Source organism: Capricornis sumatraensis, chromosome 11 (genome assembly GCF_032405125.1).
Source record: "Capricornis sumatraensis isolate serow.1 chromosome 11, serow.2, whole genome shotgun sequence".
Taxonomy (NCBI): domain Eukaryota; kingdom Metazoa; phylum Chordata; class Mammalia; order Artiodactyla; family Bovidae; genus Capricornis; species Capricornis sumatraensis.
The window spans coordinates 73845842-73866980 of record NC_091079.1 but is presented as its reverse complement, the minus strand read 5'-3'; the positions used below and the strand labels follow the sequence as shown (position 1 = coordinate 73866980).

General features: G+C 36.2%; 1 protein-coding gene across 1 annotated transcript in view; it reads left to right on the top strand.

The window, feature by feature from the left end:
* PKHD1L1 (PKHD1 like 1) overlaps nucleotides 1–21139 on the top strand; it is a 179964-nt gene that overhangs the window by 133246 nt on the left and 25579 nt on the right. The window contains exons 60-72 of the mRNA XM_068983663.1: nucleotides 626–729; nucleotides 2098–2227; nucleotides 2972–3093; nucleotides 4646–4736; nucleotides 7731–7879; nucleotides 7962–8084; nucleotides 8625–8736; nucleotides 8818–8934; nucleotides 11575–11740; nucleotides 14206–14438; nucleotides 14627–14794; nucleotides 18037–18194; nucleotides 20945–21080. Coding sequence (XP_068839764.1) covers nucleotides 626–729; nucleotides 2098–2227; nucleotides 2972–3093; nucleotides 4646–4736; nucleotides 7731–7879; nucleotides 7962–8084; nucleotides 8625–8736; nucleotides 8818–8934; nucleotides 11575–11740; nucleotides 14206–14438; nucleotides 14627–14794; nucleotides 18037–18194; nucleotides 20945–21080 — 1809 coding nt within the window. The remainder of the gene's footprint in view (nucleotides 1–625; nucleotides 730–2097; nucleotides 2228–2971; nucleotides 3094–4645; nucleotides 4737–7730; nucleotides 7880–7961; nucleotides 8085–8624; nucleotides 8737–8817; nucleotides 8935–11574; nucleotides 11741–14205; nucleotides 14439–14626; nucleotides 14795–18036; nucleotides 18195–20944; nucleotides 21081–21139) is intronic.

The following is a 21139-nucleotide window of genomic DNA, read 5'->3' as shown; positions in this document are numbered from 1 at the left end:
AGATTGTTATGGTTGTTCCTAATAATCTATGAAATTGCTTTTTGTCACTTCATTGGCACTTATGACAAACTCGATCTGCAGATACTTGGCAGTGCATATTCTGGAAAAAATTATGTAAAGACAATGTCTTTAAAAAGCTCTTTGGAGCATCAAAATTGAAATGTCAGGTAAATTATAAATTGTATCTCATGTCATGCATTCTTAACAGGGACAGTATAACACCGACAGGTGTAAACTGACTCTTGGGGGCAAAAAAAGCTTAAACAGTTTATGGTCCTCCAAAAGGCCACCATACAGTGACAGATATATAGTTGTTGTTGTTCAGTTGCTAGGTCGTGTCCGACTCTTTGCGACCCCAATGTGTAGTACATCTGTGATATTAAAATTCCGTGGAGAACGGATTCTATTCGGAAAAAAATGTTGAATGAGGTTTTTGGAAGGGCAGTAAAAAAACAGCTTTAGAAACATTACCTTATTTGGATTAAAAGAACAAGAAATGAATGTAATTTCCTTGAAAAAGTTGAAAACAAATTTGTAATTTGGAAAATTACTAGAACTTTCATAGTTTTTCAAAAATTTTTATTCAATTTCAAAGAAAAAAATGTGTAACTTTTTTCCCCACCAGGAAATGCAAGAATAAGTAATGTGGAATTTTATCACAGTGGTCAAGAAGGCTTCAGAGATAGCACAGACCCAAGATATGCTGTAACATTTCTTAACCTCGGACAGGTTTGTACTTTATTTAAAATTTTTGCATATACTCAAAATTAAATATTTTAATTTTATTTTCATTTAACTTTACTTAATAGCCACATCTTAGAATTTCTAAAACTAAATTTAATATGATAAAAATTTCTTAGCTATATTTCCCATTAACATTTTTAGACTCACAGCAGGAGTCTAACCACATCCTGCTGGTTATGTCAAGTATGTCATGTTGGAACCACTTGACTCCAACCATGTCATTCATTTATTTAAGGCCAGTAAGAAAAAAAAAAGGAAATGGAGCACAGGAGGTAGAAAAATTGAAGGTCTATGATTTCACATGTCTGCTTTACAATGACCAAAAATATGTCCAAATAGTTACTATTAAACAAAGTGAGTACTGCTTAAATTTCTCAAATGAAAAGCATGTCTGAATATCCATGCCTCTGTCAAAAGGCATATTTTTCTTCCCAGATATCTGGGAAGATAAATATGCCTAGAGGGCTGGTGACTTAAGAAAAAATGAGAAAGAGTGTATCTCTTATAAGGAATTTGAATAAGAATTGATACATATATGTATAACTGAATCACTTTGCTGTACATCTGAAACTCACACAACATTGTAACCAACTACACTCCAATATAAAATAAAAGTGTTTAAATAAAATATGTACATATATTATTGGGAAGGAGATAAATTGGGAGTCTGGGATTAACATATACACACTACTGTATATAAAATAGATAAACAACAGGGACCTACAGTATAGCAAGGGAAACTATGGTCGATATTCTTGTAATAGCCTATAATGGAAAAAACTATGAAAAAGAATAGATATATGTGTGTAGCTGAATCACTTTGCTTACACTTGAAACTAACACAACATGGTAAATCAACCATATAGTCAATAAAAATAAATAAATAAAAATTTTTAAAAAATCATGTGAGTTTGAAGTTGAAACCCCTAAACTACTGACTGTTTTCCTACAGATATTTGAATTTGAATCCCTTGCCTAGAGTATCACCTTTCGTAGTTAAAAAAAAAATCCCTGGTGATCATATAATAAACTATTCTGAAAAAATAATTTTTAATTTCTTTGCATTTTATAAGTAGTGATAAAACAAATATAAATGCATAGAAAACCACTGGAGAATTTTTAATTCACTTTTAAAGTAAACAATTTTTTGCTTTATTTAATCATAAATTGAAGAATATAGCAACTTCCTAGCATTAAAAGATCTCCTGGGAAATCATATCCTTTCATGGAATATAAACTGAGTATTTTATTTATCAAAATTTGTTTACTGAAAATCACCTACTTCAATTTTTTTTCTTTAAATATACTTTAGTTTTATTTTTTAAATGTTTACTAAATCTCAATGCTTTATAGATTCAAGAACGTGGCTCATCTTATGTTCGAGGCTGTGCTTTTCACAATGCCTTTTCCCCTGCAATTGGTGTATTTGGGACAGATGGATTGGACATAGATGATAATGTCATTCACTTTACAGTTGGGGAAGGTAATATGATAATAGTTTGGTCTAATAATCTGTCTTTCTCAGATAGCCTTGCATGCAAGCTTTGGAGCCATGGTGTCCAACTGGTCTTTCTGCAAAAATGGAAATGGGCTAAGTTTGTGCTAACATGGGAATTACTAAACTGCATGTGGCCATTGAACACTTGAAATGTGGCTAATGTGACTGATAAGCTGTATTTTTAAGTTTAATTGTACTTAATTTAATTGTACTTACTTTACATATAAGTAGTCATATGTAGCTATGGACAGTACAGCTCTAGAATTATTTTCCAGATGGTGCTCTTATGTGAGTTACCTAATCATCGATATTTTAAATTATGTGACTTTTAACATACTTCTCACATATCAGTCAGAAAGATTATTCACAAATAAATGCTATTATTTTATAAAAAGTAAGTTTAATTGTAGGGAATTAACCTTTCTTGAATATCCCTCTATAACATAATACAAACTCAGTGAAGGTGTGTACAGTATGAGTGTGTGTTTGTTAAAATCTAGGGCAGAGCCTGTGAACCCACATATTTAACAAACACCGCAGAAGATTCTATTTCAGGAAATCTGTTAAAGAGGTAGAGTATCAAAGAGTTTAGAGGATTTGCTCTAAAATTGAAGAGGTTCTTTTGTCGGGCTCAAACTAGAAAACTGAGTTCATTGAAGAAATGTACAACATTCTCCGTAGTACTCATTACAAATTTATATGTATTGGGGGGATTTTATTTTTTTCTAGGCATAAGAATATGGGGGAATGCCAACAGAGTCCGGGGAAACTTGGTTACACTTTCAGTTTGGCCAGGAACCTATCAGAACAGAAAAGATCTGAGTTCCACGCTCTGGCATGCCGCAATTGAGGTAGTATGAACAAATTTGAAGACTGTAAGCTACCATGTGTAAAAGGGAGAGATAGTGGGAACCTGTGGTTTAGCACAGGGAAATCAGCTCAGTGCTCCGTGATGATCTAGAAGGGTGAGATGGGGGAGTGGGGTGGGTGAGAGTTCCAAGTAGGGGGAATATTTGTATACATATAGCTGATTCACTTTGTTGTACAGCAGAAACCAACACAATATGGTAAAGCAATTATACTGCAATTTTTTAAAAGGTGAGCTCCAGTAGCCATTGGATTTTTCTGTGTTGGCGTCTTTTGGTCTAAGTAGTTTTCCCTTATTTCCTTCCTTCTCCAATGTTAATTACTGCTTTCAAGCTCCACTATAGGATTTCTCCACTGCCAATTGACTGAATGCCTTACACATATTACTGTTACACTCTGAATTTAGTTTCCTTCCTTATATGAAAAGTTGGAATGATAGACTTATATAGAAGGTCTAAAATTCATTTTTCATCTAAAATTCTTCTCTATTCAAGGTTATTTACTCTTATCAGATATTACTAATTGGACCCTATTTCCCATGAAGTTTCTTCAGTTACTTCAGCTGTTTGGTTAGATGTAGAGTAAGATTGTGAACAAGAAAATAGAAAGTACAGGATGATTTGGAGGAAAGACAGCTTCCTTTTGTTTTTATTTTGCTTACTTAAATCATAGGAGGGGAAAGGAATTAAAAATAGCTCACTTTGAAAGATGGGATAGGGATTGAATTTTGTTTTTGTGCAACTGTTAATAGTCACCTTAAAGCAAAATCCAAAAGTCTGGACCTTAGTATACATTTATGAGATAATAATGTTCTCGTTTCACGTGTTCATAGATGTTAGTATATAACCAAATGTCAATTAAAGTTAGTTATATCTTTTGAAAGATATTTTATTTTACTTTTATGAATTGTATTTGACTATTTTTATCATCTTTAAAGATAAGGGTGTTTAATATGCTTTCAGTTAGATTTTGTCTGTTTTGCTGATGGTATTAGGCAATAAATAAACCTTCTATGCTTATACCTTTCATTTCTACCACTCTGATTTGGCTTGTAAAATAAAATTGTTTAGTAATTACCTAATACTTGTTCTCACCCTGTTTTTATTATAGCAGATTTTCTTTAAACTAATGAAGGCCTCTACTGAATTTAATGACCCACTATAATTGTCTTAGTTGCCTTTATCTTAACTAATCAAATTGGTGACAGAATATAACCAAAAAGAGTGACAAAATTTTTGTAATCTTACTATAATACTGGAATTTGGTGTATGCCTTGTTAATATTGAACCACATCCAGTGGATTTTGACTTAAATGTACTTTGATGTACTTATCTAGTGGTGGGTTTACACCAAGAACCTAAGGCAATTTCAGCACTTCATTTGTATTATAAATTTGAATGTGGGTGAATAATGAATTAAATTTTTATTTCAGAAAGCATTGTGGTAATTAGTTTACTGGTATATGTTGCATACCTGCTTTCATTGTGTAATTGTGTAAAAGCCTGACTTAAAGCATTTTCTTTATCATTGTACTAGATAAATAGAGGTACCAATACAGTCTTACAAAATAATGTAGTGGCTGGATTTGGAAGGGCTGGATACCGCATCGATGGTGAACCTTGCTCAGGTAAATCTTTGGGTCATTAAAATTAGGAAATATCTTGTCCAGATTTATTAGAAATAAATGATTATTGTTTGTTAGTTGAATGTGTAATATCACCTCTTCCTGGGCACTGAAAGAACTCAACAAACAAAGTTTTTTCTATATAATATTGGGTTTAAAGAAAAATTAAAACCAATTTTCTTCTCCTCCTTCACCCACATCACTCTTCACACAGTGATATAACCCTTCCAAAGGGGAATCTGGCAAGAGCTACCACAATTACAGGGGCATTTACCTTTGACTCAACATTTCTACTTCCTGTAATCTAACAGTTGCCTCTACAACAATGAGAAAAGGATTTGTGAACAAGATTATTCATTACAGCGTTGTCTGTACTGGCAGAAAGCTGACAGCTACCCTGTGTCCAGTTATTGTGGGCTAGTTATAGAAAGCCAAATGTTGAAACACTAGGCCCCTCTAAAAAAGAAGGAAAAAGATGCATACCTGTGTATTAGCATGGAGAAATCACCAGGATATTCTAAAATGATAAGTGGAGGTTGCAGAACAGTGTATGTCAAACTATTTTGTGTACAGTATGTTTTGTGGAAGAAAGGGAAGAAAAGACTATGTGTGGTCTATGAGGGCTTCTCAGGTGCCTTAGATGGTTAAGACTCTGCCTATAATGTGGGAGACTTGGGTTTAGTCCCTGGGTTGGGAAGATCCCCTGGAGAAGGGCATGGCAACCCACTCCAGTATTCTTGCCTGGAGAATTCCATGGACAGATGAGCCTGGCAAGCTACAGTCCATGGGGTCACCAAGAGTCGGATATGACTGAGCAACTCACACACACACACACACACACACACACACACCCCAGTATATGCATTTACATAAAAAAACATTGAAAGTGTTAAAGCAAAAAGTCATCAAAGGTAAGTAGGAACAGGGTGCCTGGTCACTTACTACTGTATAAATTTTTATAACCTCTTGACTTCTAAACCAGGTAAATTAATTATTGAATCAAAAAAATAGAATAAGAGAACTGCAGGCCTTACCTCTTGAGAAACTTAGCTAAAGGAAATGGAATTTTCTCTGAAAAATGTATAGCCCTTCTACAGTTGATTTTTTTACATATCTGTAGTTCTTTTTGAAATTTATTTGAGTAAGCATTTTTTCTATAAATTCAAAAAATATTGGGCTTTAGCTAATTTTATTTTTGTGCAAAATACATTTTGAAGGAATAAAACAGCTTTGGCACAGGTTTAACTGATTCCTTGATATATGCTCCTTTTAAATATTGTAGTTCACAACAGCTTAAAAGTGGCTCTTCTTTGACTTAAAATTTTAAAATATGTAATTTTGTAAAATTTCTTTGAAGTGTTGTTGTGGGTTTGTTTAAATCAAAATATGACCTGTGAATATGAGTATTTACTAATATGTATAATGCCATGTAATACATTTTTACTGACTATGTTGATCTTCCTAAATAATTGGGAGTGTCTATAAGGAGGTTTTATATTTAAAGCAATCGAAAAGTGAGACATCACAAAGGAATTTAAGATTTAATTCCTGGGATGCAACATCAATTTACGCAATTCATGGCCCAGACAAGTGAGGGGCTGGGAAGCTGGGAAAGGAACTCTGACACAAGTAGGTCCAGAGGTGAAGCCGAGCTTGTCCACGGGGCTACACTGGGCAGAAGAAGCAAGGTGTAGACATGAAAACCGCTTCTTAGGGAGAAAACAAAACGGAAGTCAGGCAAACTGGCCATAGGTGAAATGTCAGTCTCAGAGAAAGAAGGGAAGAGCGGTAGAAGATGGAGGAAGTGAGATCTTGGGGAAATTGGACAAGAGAGCTGGTACAATGTACAATTTAGGAGACAGTGCTCCTCTTTATAAGGAATCCTTAAATTTATGCATGGTTAGGAGGGGCTGTTTAAGGGTACTGCTCTGGTTTGTCCATAAGTAAAACTTTCATGAAAATCCACTTTAATTATCCTGTATATTAATAATGGATATAGCTTCCATTTATTGAAGCACTTTATTTGATTATTTCATTTCATTTTGAAACAACCCTGAATTAGGCATTAAATTTTTTTAGATATGAGGAAACTGAAGTTATAAAATTTTAAGCATCTTTCCCAAGATCAGGCACGCATTAATGCAAGAAATATTTGATGAGCACCTACCTCTTCATTACCTTCTAGGCTTTAGGAATCTGGCAGTGAAGGAGCTAGACACGGTTCCTTCTCTCATGAAGCTAATTTCTAATAGAAGAGAGGAGATGAATAATTCACAAATAAGTGGTAATTAAACATCAAAGTGAAAAAAATGTAATGCCATGTTAAGTGACTTGAGGTGCTACCTCGTTTTTTTTGTGTGTGTGTTTTTTATATATATTTGTTTATTTATTTGACTCCACCAGGTCTTAGTTGCAGCACGTGGGATCTTTCAGTTGCAGTGTGCAGAATCTAGTTCCCCAACTGGGGCTTGAACTTCCTCCCTCTGCATTTGGAGCATGAAGTCTTAGCCACTGAACCACTAGGAAAGTCCCCCTGAAGTGCTACTTTGAATCAGGTTGTCAGAGAAAGCTTTTTAAGGAAGTGACTCTTAACTTGACAAAGGGATGATCAGAAGAAACCAGCAACATTGATAGGCAACAAGAGCTATCATTGTATTTTTCAGTTTAGCCTTGTTTGAATCCAAACTTCATAATCTTTCTAAGGAAACTCATCTTTAATCAGATATAATAAGTTAAGGGTACTAACTCTAAGTCAAACTTTTGCAAATGAATATACAATTATTCTGAGTAACAGTGAAGAGACAAATTAGATGAGAAAAATGCTAAATAAAGTAAACCATAAATGGCCGAGCCATGCAAATATTTGATTATCTTGTTAAAACTTGCATCAGAATTATGTACTTAATTTTTAAAAAGAATTTCAACTTTAACCAATACTGCTTATAACTGTCATTTGATTCATAATGTTAATTCTTTGCTTCTCTATTTCCTTCAAAGGTCAGTCTCATTCTCTGGAAAAGTGGTTTGACAATGAAGCCCATGGAGGTTTATTTGGTGTCTATATGAACCAAGATGGCCTTCCTGGATGTTCGCTTATACAGGGATTTACCATTTGGTCATGCTGGGATTACGGAATTTATTTTCAGGTAAATGGATCCCTAAAAAGTGATTGTTTATTTTCTTTAATGATTGTATCCTGTACAGTGTAACCAACAAATTCTATTACAGACCACGGAGAGTGTGCATATCTACAATGTGACCCTGATTGACAATGGAATGGCCATTTTTTCAATGATTTACATGCCATCTGCTGTATCTCACAAGATTTCCAGTAAAACGGTGCAAATTAAGGTAAGAATTGAATGCAGCCACACAAAGCAGAAAGAACAACTCTGAGAAGGGTAAAATTACTGAACGCAAATGATTTTCTCGACTTCTTTGCCCTTCTAGTCATACCTCCTGCTTTTGTGCCCATCGTCTTCTGCCAGGAATCTCTCCATCCTTCCCTCTGCCCGCTCCTTCCCTCATCTCTTCTTGCTTATCACCTACTAATCTTGTCACAGTCAGTTTAATTTTCACTCACACTACGAAGTCTCCTGAACCCGCTTAGGTAGTTTTGACACTTTGTCCTCTCCTTGTTGCTACTGTTCCCTGCACAAATTCCTATGATAGAAACACAACATGCCATTATATATAATTATTTATATGCCTGTCTCCCCACTCCCGCTTTGAGTGTCATCCTCTCAGGGGAGAAATCACTTCTTTTGCATCTTGGTTTACTGATGATCTACTTCTCAAAGTTATATAGGTTGTGCTTTGCTACAGTGGAATTCAGTACTATTCATCGTCATATTGTTATTAAAGCTTACCTTTTGAACTTTTTCTAAATAGAACTCCCTAATTGTTGGAAGTAGCCCTGAATTTAATTGCTCTGATGTCCTAACTAATGATGATCCCAATATTGAACTTTCTGCCGCCCATCGAAGTTCTAGACCTCCATCAGGTAAAGATTTTAGAACTTTTGGTTTTGGGGTTCATAAGAGTGCATATTCAAAGTTCATTGACTTTCTTCTTTTTATAAAAGGTGGGAGAAGTGGGATTTGCTGGCCTACCTTTTCTTCAGCACATAACATGGCGCCTCGGAAACCCCATGCAGGGATCATGAGTTATAATTCCATCAGTGGTCTTTTGGACATCTCAGGCAAGTTTAAACATAGTCTTTGAAAATCTACTCAATTAAGTTATGTAAAGACTATGTAGAATATAACTAGTAATTTCATTGTTAGTTAAAAAAAATAATGATTAAAGTAATCTGCTCAGTATGACAAGCAAAGAAACTGGACGTCAGAGTCAATTTCAAGAATGGTTCCCTGGGGAGTTCCCTGGCAGTTCAGTGGCTAGGACTCTGCACATGATGTGGCCAGAATAATTAAAAAATGGTTCCCTGGCCAAATTTGTATAAATATTAAAGAATTGATATTACATTTTCCTTCTCAAACAACAGAAAAGGCTCTGGTATAATGATTTGTTATTACTTAGTTTCTCTAAATTGGAATGCCCTTTTGTATCATTTGGGTTATATTTTATTAGAACCTTTTACAGTTGAAAAAATTTTAGTTCATAGAACTTAAATGTTTTCCCAAACTTCCACTGCTTTTGGCAGAGCTAGAATTAGAATCAAGATCTCTTGACTTAGAAATCCACTGCTTTTTCACTGAACCAGGCTGCATCCTTAAAAATATAAAATAGTTATATACAAATTCATATAGAGAATATAGCAAGTATTTTCATTTTTCCCATTAAATACACTGAGTCATCCTCTATTTCAGTTTAGCAAGTCTCCCTTTCATGAAAACTTTAACCAGTGTCACCTCAAAGAAACCAGGTCAATAACTTAGACACCTAAGTTTTGACATACTATTTCTCATAATTTTAATTCCTAGAAATGCAGGAGACATTATCATCATTTGTCCATAGTCAGGACCAGAGTGAGGCTATAGTGAGGGTAAGTGTCAGGCCAAAGTGAGGATTAGGGTCAGACCCTAGTGAGCATGAGAGTCAGCCATAATGAGTATGAGAGTCTTGCAACAAGGCGGACGAGAGTCAGGCCATAGTGAGGACCAGAATCAGGTCCCAGTGAGGAATCATTCAGGCTTCAGTGAGGAAAGCTTTCAGGCTGTAGTGAGGCATAGAGTGAGACATTTGCTAGGCAAAGAATCAGGCCATAGAAAGGACTAGTGTCAGGCTCTAGGGGACGAGTTTCAGGCCCTAGTGAGGACAAGAGACAGGCTGATGTGAGGACCAGGGTCGGACCATCGTGAGAACAGACTCAGGGCCCGCTGAGGAGCACAGTCAGTGCATAGTGAGGGCAGAGTTGGGGAAATGGTGAAAATTTGTTTCACATTTTTAGGAATTAAAATTATGAGAAATAGTATGTCAAAATGAAAATAGATGTCTAAGTTATTGACCTGGTGTCTTTGTTGATGGGCTTCCCTTGTGGCTCAGCTGGTAAAGAATTCGCCTGCAATGTGGGAGACCTGGGTTCAATTCCTGGGTTGGGAAGATCCCCTGGAGAAGGTAAAGGCTACTCACTCCAGTATTCTGGCCTAGAGAATTTTATGGACTGTGTAGTCCATGGGGTCGCAAAGAGTCAGACACGACTGAGTGACTTTCAGTTTATAATGTGGATAGCCTCGCTAAAAATTGCTTAACGTGCCACATAGGTTTAAGACCAATAAAGGATATCTGCATAGTGTATGAACAGCATCTACTGCTGCAATGTTTTGTTAATATTATTCTACAGGTTTATATTCATGTATATGCAATATTTTCTTAAAAGAAAATGTAATCAAGCAGGGTAGTAGATAGCACATAGCTAATCTAAGCTTTTTTGGAGCCACTTTTTACTAAGTTTTGAAATTTTAAGTAATGAAATTTTAAGTGCGAAAGAGCTTGTTATTTGATCCAATCAGTTTTATCTTTGGACCACATAATATTTGCAGTAAAACCAAGGGAGCAATAGTGTTTCAGTTATCCTTTTCTGCATAACAAACCATCCTCCAAATTCAGAGCCTTTAAGCAACCATTTATTAGCTCATGATTCTGTGGCTTGGCAATCTAGGTTTTGTTTAGCTGAGTAGTTCTGCTAATCTTACTTAGGACTGTTCACTGAGCTGCTATCATTTTACAGGATGTCTTAAGGACTAGTTATTCTGGGATAGTTTCACTTCCATGTCTGGTGATTGGTGCTGGCCCTTGATGGGATAATGGGAATGATTGAGCCAAGCATCTCCTAGGCTTATTCACATGCTGATAATCACAGAATTCCCTCTAAGTTCCAAGAGAGTGAGCCCTCATATGCAAGCTCTTTTCAGATCTGTTTATGTTACTCTTGCCCCATTGTCTAAACCAAATCACAGAGAAAATATGCCAAACTCAGAGAAAATACAAGAGAAGACTACTCAATGCTGTGGATTTAGTCCACAAATAGTGGTGGCCTTACCATGGGTTTCCCTGGTAGCTCAGAGAGTAAAAAGTCCACCTGCAGTGCAGGAGACTCGTGTTTGATCCCTGGGCCAGGAAGATCTCCTGGAGAAGAGAACAGCAACCCACTCCAGTATTCTTGCCTAGAGAATCCCAAAGACAGAGGAGCCAAGTGGGCTACAGTCCATGGGGTTGCAAAGAGTCAGACATGACTGAGCAACTAACACTTATCTGACACATAAGAGCTCCTTGTTCAAGGTAGTGTTAAATGATATGTTTGGTGCAATAGATTTGAAACAAAATTGATTCGACACTTTCTCTACAGTAGATAATGATTTTCCTATTATTTTTGTTTTAGATACAACGTTTGTTGGATTTAAAAATGTTTGTTCAGGTGAAACTAATGTAATATTCATTACTAACCCTTTAAATGAGGATTTACAGCATCCAATTCATGTGAAGAATATACAGCTGGTTGACACTACTGAACAATCAAAAATATTTATCCATAGGCCTGATTTAAGGTAAAATATGTGAAAGTTAAGCTGCTTCTTCCCTGTCATCACAGTTTTCTATTGTTTTATTTCCCTGCCATAGACCTGAGAAAGTTGATGTATTCAAAGTAACTGTTTATGTCTATGAAATTTTAATTGGCATTATGAAAGTGTCTAATATATCTATGCCTTCAGGTAAGTTGAAGAATGTAGGCCTTATTATGTATATTTTCTCACGCTTTTCTGCTTGTATATCATAAATAGCACCATCTTTAAACATGAAAGATAACAGACTGAGTCCAAAGTGTATTTGTACATTGAGATCTCTCCATTAATAGTCACCAGAAATGAAAATCATGTCTATAATTTCTTCTCTTTTCCTTACCTCTTTCGTTTCCTTTTGCTTTCCAAATATCTTATTATATGCACCACAGTGTATATTCGGAAATTAAATGAGAGTCATTATAATCATTGTGATTGAGAATATGCAGAAACTTTGAATGATGATTTTTTTCAATCACAAATGTTAGTTGGTGTCAGAATATTTCTAGAAGTTGAACCACTTAGATCCTAAGTCTTGAAAGAATATAGCCAATAACTGCTATCCTTCATAAGATAGACAGACCAGGAATTTAGATATAAGAAGCTACCAGAGGAAAGAAAATTTCCATTAGAGCTCTTTGACCATTTTCAGTACAGAGAGAAGACAAGAAATAATGCTAATTAGATAGACATATTTTCAGAGAAATGTAGTATTTTATAACTAGTTTGATTTCATCTGATCTTATTTTGATGAAAACCTGGTATCTCCTCAATAATTGTTATACCAAAGTGTTTTTTGGCTCACTGGAGGCTCTCCCCTCCTAATAGCTATTAGCTCCTATTTAGTCATCATTGAATCTTTCAGATTTTATATCTAATTTTAATATCTAGGTCATGGAGAAAACATTATGTTTTAAAATATATCTTTGAATTCTGTGCTTTTATTGGGATACTGTTGGCACAATCCCAGATCCCTTTTACTAGATAGCTCATCCAGTCCTCAAATGCTCTAGATGTTGGCCAGTAATGACCTGCATTTCCCTGCTTTTCCAGAAGATTATTCAAACAGGAGTAGCTCTGAGAGGCTAAAGCTCTCCCTACTACCACCTTCTTGCAGTCCATAGAAAAATAATTAATTTATACAAGAAGAGGTAGAACCCTTCTGGGTGTAGTTCATGGTCCAGAGGTTCTCTTGAGATCAGATTGAAGCTGGTATGTAGACCAGGGTTGTCCCCCTTTTCTTTCCCTTGCTGTATATGGCTTCTCTCCTTTCCTCTTCTCTCCTTTCCTTATTGAGAACTCTCTTTATAATTCACTTGAACAAAAATCCACATCTCAGGTTCTGTTTCTTTGGAACCTGAAGTAAGATGGAGCCCTACACTATAATGTAAGAGTGCCACTGGGCACTCTGTTCACAGACTTGCTCACAAAAACTGCACACACTGGGACACAAAGAACACATAAGCTACAGAAATCTTTATTCAAATCATCTCCAAAATCAATAGAGTAAGGAATAGTTAATAGTTTCACATCTTTTTTAGCAAAAAGCTCAGGTCTACTAGATAGTTGCTATAACTCTGGAATAAATTTTATTTCCCCATTGTATGTATCATATAGTGTAAGTATACTATATACCATGTATATACAATGTCTAGTACATTGCAAATTAAGCAGCCATTTTTATTATTATGCCTAATAACAGTCAACACTCCAGGTGGCTCAAGATGAAAGCAGAATACTGTCTATGATCGAACTGCATGATGGAATTATAGTATTTCATCTCTTACAGTTTGAATATCTACAGAATGATTATTAAAATATGTAGTGTAAAAATTATAATTTAAGTATATTTGCTTGTATATACATAGACAAAAGCCTACAAGAATATACACTAATCTATAATTGTCGATGAGCCTAAAAACTTGGGATAGAAAGGAGAAGTGGACTGAGCTTTTATTAAGGATTTACTTTATAGGAAACATGCAGTACATTTATAATTCTTAAAGAACCATTAAAAAGAAGAAAAGGAAGGGAAAAATATAAAGACTTCCCTGCCAACACAAGGATTTTATATGTCTGCTACTGAGTAATTTACCTACTCTTTGAGCAGTGTTAGTATATTTTGAGCAATGCACAAATATGAAATGTATCATTTAACAAAATATAAAATAGCAAAATGGAATTCTAATATTTTCTCACACATATAAATTGTCCTTTTGAAATGTTAATGAATTCATAATAATAGACCAAATCAATACAATGGGAAAGAAGGTCTCATTACAATGTTAATTATGTATGCTACTTGGTCCCACTTTAAATCCTTTCTAAAATAAGATTCAAACAAACAGTGTTGTGGTACTTTAATCAAATATGCAAGTATATTCTAATGCTCTCCAGAAATAGGGAGTTTATACTAAATCTAAGTATTTATGCATTTCACCTTTTCTCCACAGTAAGGTGAATCCATCAGATTGTGTAGATATGGTTTGTGATGCCAAAAGGAAATCTTTACTTAGAGATATGGATGGCTCCTTCCTGGGGATTTCTGGTTCAGTAATACCTGAAGCAGAATATGAATGGAATGGAAATAGCCAGTTTGGAATTGGAGACTACAGAATTCCTAAGGCGATGCTCACATTCCCAAATGGAAGTAGAATTCCTGTCACTGAAAAAGCACCTTATAAAGGTTTGTTGGATCTTATTCTGTTAGTCTTCAGGTTCGTGGAACAAAACATATCTTTTATTTTTAATGATTGATGTACTCTAATGTATATTTTGTACTTATTAATCATATGTACAAGCAAAAAATAATATGTGAATGCTTTTATAAGGAGATTCTGTTTCATTTATAAATGTGTTTTCTACCGTTTCCAGGAATCATTAGAGATTCAACCTGTAAATACATTCCAAAATGGCAGGGCCATCGGTGCTTTGGGATGGAATATGCAATGATGGTTATCGAAAGCCTGGATTCTGACACAGAAACTCGAAGAGTCTCCCCGGTGGCTATAGTGAGCAATGGTTATGTTGATCTCATTAATGGTAGGTATTCGATGTAAATCAACTAGAGTTACTCAAAGCATTCACTCTTTATTACATTCATGGACATATCTCATAAATTATCTATCACAAAGAACTAGCAAACATCTGAACTTCCTTGCCTTCTGAATTTAAAAAAGATCTAAGGAAGGGAAAGAGACTTGACTCTTCAGCAGTACCCCTCCCATGAGAAAGCCAGCAATAACTCCAAACTGACTGTTAAAAGAAGAGCAGGAAGATTATGCCTTGAGTGATCTTTATAGGTATGAATGTGGCATAAATACATTTAAGAAAAAATTGATCTGAATGTCTGCAAAAAAAAAAACAACCCAATTTTCTTTACATAAACTAAAAAACTGATAATGTGATATTTGTGATACTTGAGAAGGAACAATGTCAACCTACACTTTTCATTTTTATGAATCCTTGGAAGATTTAATCTTGAATCAGTGTGTTGTGAGGTTTTTTTGTTTAGCTTTGGTTTTTCTCCATCCTGATTTCTCTGACTATGAAGACTATCTTGTCAAGCTCCAGAGTCTAGGTCCCTTCCATTCTGGTCCTTGTTGGCTCTCATGTAATGGAAGGCAGTGGTCTCTTGAGGATTCAGATCAACTCTAGTGTCCAAGAGTTTTTGAATAAACAGGTGAAGTTCTAAAAGCTACTTAAAACAGAGGGCAAGGACTCATTGTATAGCCCTGAAGTGGCATTGGGGCAACCCACTCCAGTATTCTTGCTTGGAAAATCCCATGGATGGAGGAGCCTGGTAGGCTGTAGTCCATGGGGTCGCAAAGAATCGGACTCGACTGAGCAACTTCACTTTCACTTTCAATCATGCTTTTAGAGTCTTTGAAATGCTGAAGGGGCACATAACCAGGATCAGAAAGATCTCTCTGTCCTGACAATGTCACAACATATACCAGAATATTCTGAAATTCTCAAAATAGCCAATACCCTACAAGTTCATTTTTTTAACTTGTTGAAGAGACTAGAATGAGCTATGTCAGCTACATGATTTTAACTCGCTCCACCATTCTGCTCCGACATATAATCTGCCTGGTTTCTATGACCTACAGTCAACCCAGTTTCAAATTCTACCTTTCAGATTTTATAAAATAGAGAAATCATGGAAAGAATTTTAGACCAGTAAGTAACTAATGAAGAGGTTTACAAATTGCTCTGTTTTGTATGGGGAAAGATTTTATTCTATTTATTTTTATATTTTGCTTTTCCTGAAAGGCAATACAAGTTTTCCATTTATAATAGTGATATGACATTTCTCTTTTAAATAAATTTTAAAAAGTGACTGTCTAAGGGTAAAGAACCCACCTGCCAATGCAAGAGACATGAGATGTGCGTTCGATCCCTGGATTGAGAAGATCCCCTGGAGGAGGGGATGGCAACCCACTCCAGTATTCTTGCCTGGAGAATCCCATGGACAGAGGAGCCTGGCGGGCTACAGTCCATAGCGTCACAAAGAGTTGGACACAGCTAAACTGACTTAGCACACATGCACATCAGTTTAATGAGAATATAGTTTAATGATAAATAATAGCAACGTGGCAAAAATTATGACAGTGTTAGGATTATTGAAGCTTGGGATGTCTCTATTAGGTGGAAAGAAAAATTCCAAGATAAAATTAGTACACACCACTAAAGTTTCCCTCAATTTTATTTGTTTTTAAAATATGGCTTATGTTACTCTAAATTTTTTATTTTTGCATAGAAATGTCTGTGTCCAAAACCCACAAAGAAGGTTTATTTAAAAGCAGAATTTATGTTTTCATTTTTTAATATAAATTTATTTATTTTAATTGGAGGCTTATTACTTTACCATATTCTATTGGTTTGCCATACATCAACATGAATCCACCATCGTGTTCCTCATCCTAGGATTTATGTCTCTAATGCTAAGGAATATGTTATGCTCTATTTGAACTTCAGAGGTTTATATTGATGTAAAATTCAATCAAAGTTCAGTTATAAATATTGATAATTCCAAGCAAGCTAGGAAATTGAGCAAAACTAATGAATAAGTATATCAAGAAAATTCATCATTCCATATCTCATTGCTGTGTATATATATAATCCCAGCCACTTTAAAACTGAAGTGCAATAGAGAAGTTTCTTACAAGTCACGTTACTTGTGTTCTGGACATGTCTGGATTCAGGTGAAATTGTCCACTTTCTTTTGGCTTTTGAGAGAGTTTAATGGAGGGTTATTTTTCACATTTCTCCTGTTTATGTATGATGTTGACCCTCCAATAGTACCTATCCTCATGAAGAAAAATATTAAAATAACAAGAGGAATGTTAAAGGCAATAAAAACACACTTAAAAGTGTGTCAAGTTAACAAATTAACTAATGAACAAATGAGTGTGTGAAATAATGAATAATCAGTGATTTGGACATTCAAATGTGTATGTTTTCTAGGTACAAGCTGTATTTTTAGCAAATTAGCTCTGTTAGAGTGTATTTCTCAATAAATGGTTTGAGAAAGTTGGTTCCCACCCAAAGTCACATTTGATAGGAGAAACAGGAGAAAGCATCAAGCATTTTCTCCTCACTGTGGGGCCTGGACTCAAACATGATTATTAAAATAGATATATAAGTAAATCTGCTATTTCCTTTAATAACCTTCCAATGCAGATCCTCAACATATTAATTTACCTTCTGACCCTGAGCTGTCTAAAAGTAAGGATAGTAGAGAGGGAGTTGCTTCCCTGCCTTGCTTTAAAAAAAATTTTTTTTTCATGTAACCCTTTTCTATTTGTTTAAAGTCCGTCAGGAGCCTTTATTTGCTGGCTGCACTGGGCCTTTGTTGCCACGCACAGATTTTTGTTGCTCTGCCTGGGCTTTCTCTAGTTGTAGCGAGCCGGGGTTACTCTCTAGTTGTGGTGCCGAGACTCCCTGTTCAAGTGGCTTCTGTTGTGGAGCACAGGCTCTATGGTGCACAGGCTCAATAGTTGTGGTACACGGGCTTATCTTCCCAGACCAGGGAACAAATCTGTGTCCCTCACATTAGCAGGTGGGTTCTTAACCACTGAACCACCAGGAAAGACCCCTGCATTCCTTTTTAAGGCAAGGTTTGAGAAATAGCTTAGATCACTGAATGGACAGGTGGATGGATAATGGCTGTAAATGCTGAACTTGACCGCTGCAATTTATTTTGAATACAATTACACTTCGGGCTTTGCACTAGTAATATTCATGTTATGGAACATGAACTTTCATTTGTGTGGATGTAGGCCCTCAGGATCATGGCTGGTGTGCCGGGTACACATGTCAGAGAAGACTGTCCCTGTTTCACAGCATCGTGGCTCTGGGCAAATCTTACGAGGTCTACTTCACAGGCACTAGTCCTCAGAATCTTCGACTGATGTTGCTTAATGTTGACCATGACAAGGTAAGGCAAGATAGAAATAATTTCTTATTTTATTATTGGTTTCAAGTGTACAGCAAAGGGATTGATTCCGTGGTACATACACATGTGTCTATCTGAAACTAACACAACACTGTTAACCAACTATACTCCAATATAAAATAAAATATTTTAAATAAATGAAGTAATTATTGACAGGTATGTAAAAAATAATAAAAATTATTTCATTTATTGACTCTGTCAAGAAATGCACTTTGTCATCCAGCAATTCTATGACAATTATTTCTGTTCAATTATTTCAAAGTAATTTATTTTAAAAAGTCTAAAAACAAACAAACAAAAAAGAATTACTGGGGAATCCCCTGGCAGTCCAGTGGTTTAGACTTGAGGCTTCTACTGCATGGGTCAGGGAATGAAGATCCAGCATGCCATACAGTTTGGCCAGAAAAAAATAATGAATAAACTTAAAAAAATCAAAGGCTTAAAAAAAGAGTTATTGCTGTTAGTTGCATATATTTCTATCTGCTAAGGACTTTACTTCCGTCTCTGTCCTCTGGTCCAACGTCAGCCTTACAGCTCCTTTTCAGGAACCAGTAGGGTACCACTAAGAATACTGTGAATCCAGGCAGCTTTATCAGCCTGAGAGCACACAGGAGTCCCAGCACCTCTCCACATATGCACTGGCTTGTGCTGCTTCATCTGGTGTGACCGTGAGCCCTATGATTTGTGTGATTAGCAAGCAAACCTGAACTTTTACGTAAAAATAGCATGCGTCTAAAACCGGCCCCTTAGGATTATATTGTCATCCTTCCATGCTGCTATTATTTATATATGTCAGAAATACACCTTTGCAACTTACTTCAGAGATCACAACACATTGTCTAAAATATCTTCAATAATGTCAGCTCTTGGCTGCAAAATGAATTCAGCTGGGATCATTAACTTTATGCTGTGTCAGTGGGAAAAGAGTATGAGGTTACGTAGAAGTCTCATATGATAGACTTTTTTCCTAAGAGTATGAGACTCAGAAGTCCCAGAGTATCAGGAACTGATACTCATCAGTAATGAGTATGAGACAAGGCAGAGAGAGGAGTAAGGAAAGGAGACACTCGAGAATGGCGAGAGCATTTCCATCCTTTCAGCTGCTCGAGATAAAACCTTGGAATCACGCTTTATTCCTCTCTTTCTCTCACATTCCTCATCTAGCCCATCTGCAAATGCTATTGGGAGTTCCTGCAAAATGTCCAGGATCTGACCACTCCTCACCTCCAGTGCTTCTGTCCAGCTTGAGCCAACACAATCTCCTCCCTGGAGTAAGGCAGTTTCCTCCCAACTCCTCCTCCTGCTCTGCCTTTGCCCCCTCTGTGGTCTGTTCTCAGTAACAGAGCTCAGTAACCACCGAGATACCTTCAAAAACACAGGTCAGAGCAGGCCACGCCTGTGCCCCAAACCCTGCAGTAATTTCCCCATTGTCTCGGTACAAGAGCTGGAGTCCTCACAATGGTCTACAGGGCACCCCTTAGCACTCTGACTTCTCCTCCAGCCATGCTGAGCCCCTTGCTATTCCTCACCACACCAGACATCTTACCTTCTGGGCCTGCATTTCCGATGATGGTGAGTCTGCCTGGAACATTCTACATTCTACTCCCAACTTCCTCAACTCTCATTCTCCTTTGTAGGCCTACCCTGACCACCCCTCCCTGCTGGCTCGCCCAGTTAGTCAGACTCTGATCTACCTTTCTTTTTTTCTATGGCACTTCTCACCTTTTAACATGCTTCATACTCTAATTTTTATTATTTCTACTATTTATTGTCTCTCCCTATTCTAGAATGTAAGCTCGAATAGGGCGAGGACTTTTGAAAGTTCCTAAAATAGTGTCTAAATCAATTAAAGGACTCAATTTTTTGAGTGAAAGAGAATATTTATGTGTAACTTGTTAGATTTCTTGTAAATTCTGCCCCACCTTTGCAAAAGCCAAGTCTCCTTAGTTTATCTGATAGCATGAAATATGGGGAATGAATATGAAGGATGACCCACACTTAATCAGGATAGTTATTTTGACTGATTTTTTTTTTTTATCTTACTAACAAAATTTTCTCAGAGATGAGCAGTGTTTTCAACATGAAGTACCTAATTTTGTGTGGTTACATTGTTCAGAAGAGCACTGCTAATGCTCCCATTTCCCCTGCCCCTGGAGTTGAAAGCCTGTGTTGAACGTCATCTTTTAAAGGAATTCATTCTTTAATTTAGAGGTTGTCCTCTAGTATTTTTTCTTACATTGCATTCTTTCCTATGAATACGTGCATGCTCAATCGCTCAGTCATGTCGTACTCTTTGAGACCCTATGAACTGTAGCCCGCCAGGCTTCTCTGTCCATGGGATTTCCCAGGCAAGAATATTGGATTGGGTTGCTGTTTCCTTCTCCAGGGGATCTTCCTGACCCAGGGATCAAAACAAAGTCTCTTGCTTCTCCTGCATTGGCAGGCAGATTCTTTATCACTGCACCACATGGGAAGCCCTTTCCATGAATTCACACACACCTTGCATGCCTGCATGCATGCTGAGTTGCTTCAGTCATGTCCAACTCCTTGCAATCCCATGTTGAATGTAAATCTGTTTAAAGTTTTTAGTTTAATATTTACCCTAAATCCATAAAACTTTGTTTTAATATTCTACAGAAGGCATGTATAAAGAATATTTTCGAAGTGCTAAATTCTAAGTATTCTGTTTCATTGTTCTCTTTAGATGTAAAAATGTTGTTTATTTTTAATAGGCTGTTCTGGTAGGAATTTTTTTCCCCACACGTCAGCGTTTGGATGTCTATGTGAACAATACACTGGTCTGCCCCGAAAATACAGTGTGGAACTCCCAACAGAAATATTGTGAACCTACTAGACAACTGTATACAGGTATTTGCTCAGAAAAATACAGCATACATTGTCTATGTACTTAATGGTGTATAAAATTC